The sequence below is a fragment of the Aethalodelphis obliquidens genome, unplaced genomic scaffold (assembly GCF_003676395.1).
Source record: "Aethalodelphis obliquidens isolate GAN/ISIS:26980383/991018 unplaced genomic scaffold, ASM367639v1 scaffold43, whole genome shotgun sequence".
Lineage (NCBI taxonomy): Eukaryota > Metazoa > Chordata > Mammalia > Artiodactyla > Delphinidae > Aethalodelphis > Aethalodelphis obliquidens.
In genome coordinates, this window is record NW_020837987.1 from 11,411,085 (window position 1) to 11,414,679 (window position 3,595).

Consider the following 3,595-nt stretch of genomic DNA (forward strand, 5'->3'; position numbering starts at 1 on the left):
AAAAAAAAAAAAAAAAAAAAAAAAAAAAGATGGCATTTGGCGAAAGGGATGGATTGGGAATAAGCATGAGGATGTGCCTCAGGTGGCGATGGCTGATGGGGTTGGAATACGTATAGCTGGAAATCAAAAAGGCATTGAGGAAGACAGTGGGGTTTGGGTTAGTATTGGGGTTGAGAATACAACAGGGATGGTGTTATGAGTGGAACTGTGTTTGTCCCCCACCCCAAGAAGAAGAGATATGTGAAGTCCTAACCCCCAGTACCTCAGAATGGGATCTTATTTGGAAATAGGTAATTTACAGAGGTAAGCAAGTTAAAATGAGGTCATAGGGTGGGCCCTGATCCATTATGACTGGTGTCCTTATAAGAAGGGAAACTTGGACACCGAGATAGACATGCACAGAGGAGAAGATGATGTGAAGACAGAGAGAAGGCCATGTGTGGACGGAAGGTGGGAGGGATGCAGTTACAAGGCAAGGAACGCCACAGATTGCCAGCAAAGCACCGGAAGCTGGAAGAGGCAGCTTTGAAAGGAGACGGGATTGAGGTTGAATTTGAGGATAGTAACGGAGAGAGGGTTGAAACCGGGGACAGGGAGGGGACTGGAGGAGATGAGACCGAAGTTGGTCATTTGGTGGTTGTTGGACAAGGGGATGAGGTTGAAGGCAGATGGAGAGAGGGACAGATTGGGCTGGGGGTGGAGACGGGGCTGAAGCTGGAGCTTGGTGATGGAGGTTAGGACCGCAGCGGGGACGGGCTGGCCATGTCCGTGGAGGTGGGCAGATGGAAGCTGGAGATGTGAATGGAGATGGGGTCACGGATGGAGACACTGTGATTCTCCCAGGTCTGGGCCAGGACTCCCGACTCACCTGACAGCGGCTCCTTTATCTTTGGGGGCTCCGGGACCTTGGGCGGGGGCTCGGGAGCCGCCTCGCCTGCGGGCACCACCCTCTCAGCCAGTGACGCCCGCCGGGGCTTGGGCCCACGCCCCAGTCTCAGGAAGGCCAGTCTCCGGGCAGCCTCCCCAGCCGCCTCCTCGTCGCCCTGGGCTCGGGTCCCCTGAAGCCTGGCCAGGAGGCCAAAGTCTGCTGAGCTCCTACGGATCCCCGGTGTCAGCACACGGCCCAGGAAAGAGCGAGGCTGCCCGTCCCCAGGGCTGCCCGCCCGCCGGCCAGGGGTTCTGCCCAGCCGGAAGGGGGCCAGGCCTGCCAGCTTCTCCAGGGTGGCACGGCGGCGACATGATGTTCCGTTGGGCAGGGCCTCCAGTTCCCCAGCCTCCTCTTCTTCCAGCCCTGAAGCTTCCTCAAAGGGGTTCCGAGAGGACCTCAGGGGCAGTGTCCCCGCCCGGGACATCTTAGAGTCTGCCAGCCCTAGACTCTTCAGGATGGGCATTTTGACAGGCGGGGACCTGGGGAAAAAATAATGGACCATCGGTGGTGTTGATGACAATGCCTTTGTGTACCCAGCACTTTGGGGCATGTGTGCCAAGCACTGGTCTGAGCACTTACTTACCCCTTGAGTCTGCACAATCTCATGAAGAGAGGAACTATGCCCATTTTGCAGATGAGGAAACTGAGGCTCAGAAGAGCACAAGTGTTTGCCTAAGGTCCCATAGTGATTCGGGTTTCAAACCCAGGCCTGTCAGATTCCAGACCCAGTGTTCTCTCCCCTGAGCATCGGCGTCCAGACCCTTCCCTTCCCTTCCTCCTGCCCAGGGGTGTTCATCATCTTTTTTGTTGTTGTTGTTGTTCTTTTTTTTTTGTTGTTGTTCATCATCTTAGTGCACCCTTCTACTCCATGAGGAAACAGGCTCGGAGAGCAGAAGGGTCTTTCCCACGGTGGCACAGCCAGCGAAGGGCAGAGACTGACTGCATGGGGACCCAGGCCCCACCCCACCGTCTACCCAGGTGTCCTGTTCACACAGTTGGGCACCTGCTTCGTCTCCCCTGTCCAGGCAGTACCCCTGTCTCCTCTAGCCTACCCCATTCATTCCTTCAACAAACATTTTACTGGGAAATGTCCAGAATACACAAATCCATAGAGACAGAGAAAAGATCAGTTGTTTCCAGTGACTGGGTGAGGGGGACTGAGCTGTGACCACCGAACTGGTACAGCGTTTCCTTTTAGAGGGATGAAGACGTTCTAGAATTAGTGGCGATGGTTGACAACCTTGTGAATGTACTAGATGCCACTGAATTGTACACTTTAAAACGGTTAGTATGGTAAATTTTATGTTACGTAGATTTGACCACACACATCCCCGTACACACATCCCCCCCACACACACACACACTCGTGCACACACACACACACAAACTGATTAGGTATTTACATGGGCCCAGCCCTGAGCAGGCCCTGAGGACACAGCAGTGGCCAAGGCAGACCCAGTCCCTGCCCTCATGGAGCTCGAAGCTTCCCGAGTCCCGCCCATTCCTTCTCCTAGATCCGTCTCCTACCTCTTCGTGGCCCCTGCCCCAGTCCAAGCCCCCTCCTGCTTCCCTGCTGCAGCCTCCCCCCTGATCTCCGGCCTCTAGTTCTCCAGTCTACCGTGGAGGACCTTGGTAAGGCTCAGACCTGCCCCTCCCCCTTCTCTTAACCCTCCATGGCTCCCCAGTGCCCTCGAGATGAAATTCAGGCCCCCCTGCTTGCCTGCTGTACACCTCATCAGCACTACCGCACCTTCTCCTCCTCCTTACCTCAGGCTCCTCTGGGTTCCAGCACTGTTTATACGTGGAGGCCTGTTCTCCATGTTCCATTCACACTTCAGGACCCAGCCCCAGTGTTGCCTCTTCCCAGATGCCCAGGCTGAGTCAGGTGCACCCCCCTTGAAACTCCCACTCTGGGTCATCACTGTCTGGGGATGGGTCTGTGTCCCCCACTGGGCTGTGAGCCCCAAGAGGACAGGGGCGGGGCTGTCTGTGTCCCCAGCTCCCAGGGCAGGCACTCTGGGAATGAGTGGGTGCTAAACAGGAAGGAGACAAGGACTTCATTCCTTGTGGGAGAGGAGGAATGATAAGTCAAAACAGAGAGCTCAGCAAGGAGCAGGCCGCTCAGGGCCTTGAAAACCGTTAAGGAGGGGCTTGGACTTTCTTCTGAGGGCGCTGGGAGCCACAGAAGGGTGCTTTTGAAAATGATGAAAGATTCCAAATGTTCAGAAAAGTATAGAAAATAAATTTAATAAACACCCCTGTGCTTACGATCCTAGTAGCTGCATCTAATGCAAAGCATTTTCTCTTTTGGGTTCATTTGTTTTTCTTTTAAGAATCAAGCATTGCAGGAATTCCCTGGCAGTCCAGTAGTTAGGACTCTGCACTTTCACTGCCAAGGGTGCGGGTTCAATCCCTGGTCTGGGAACTAAGAGTCAAGCATTGCAAATGCACTGAAGCCCCCCAAGCCCCTCCCTGATCCCGCCCACTCTAGCCCTCTCCCACGGAAAGCCGTCCAAGCGGACTTTGACCCTGTGCCTGCCTACCCAGACTGGTATCCAGAAATAATGTATTGTTTTACGTGGTTTCGAACTCTCCATAAATACTGTCATACTACATGTATCCCCTGCCTCTTGCTTTTTTTTTTTTTTTTTTTTTTTTTTTTTTTTT

General features: G+C 53.9%; 1 protein-coding gene across 1 annotated transcript in view; it reads right to left on the reverse strand.

The window, feature by feature from the left end:
• EXOC3L2 (exocyst complex component 3 like 2) overlaps nucleotides 1-3,595 on the reverse strand; it is a 20,435-nt gene that overhangs the window by 14,867 nt on the left and 1,973 nt on the right. The window contains exon 2 of the mRNA XM_027079841.1: nucleotides 869-1,407. Coding sequence (XP_026935642.1) covers nucleotides 869-1,391 — 523 coding nt within the window. The 5' untranslated portion in view covers nucleotides 1,392-1,407. The remainder of the gene's footprint in view (nucleotides 1-868; nucleotides 1,408-3,595) is intronic.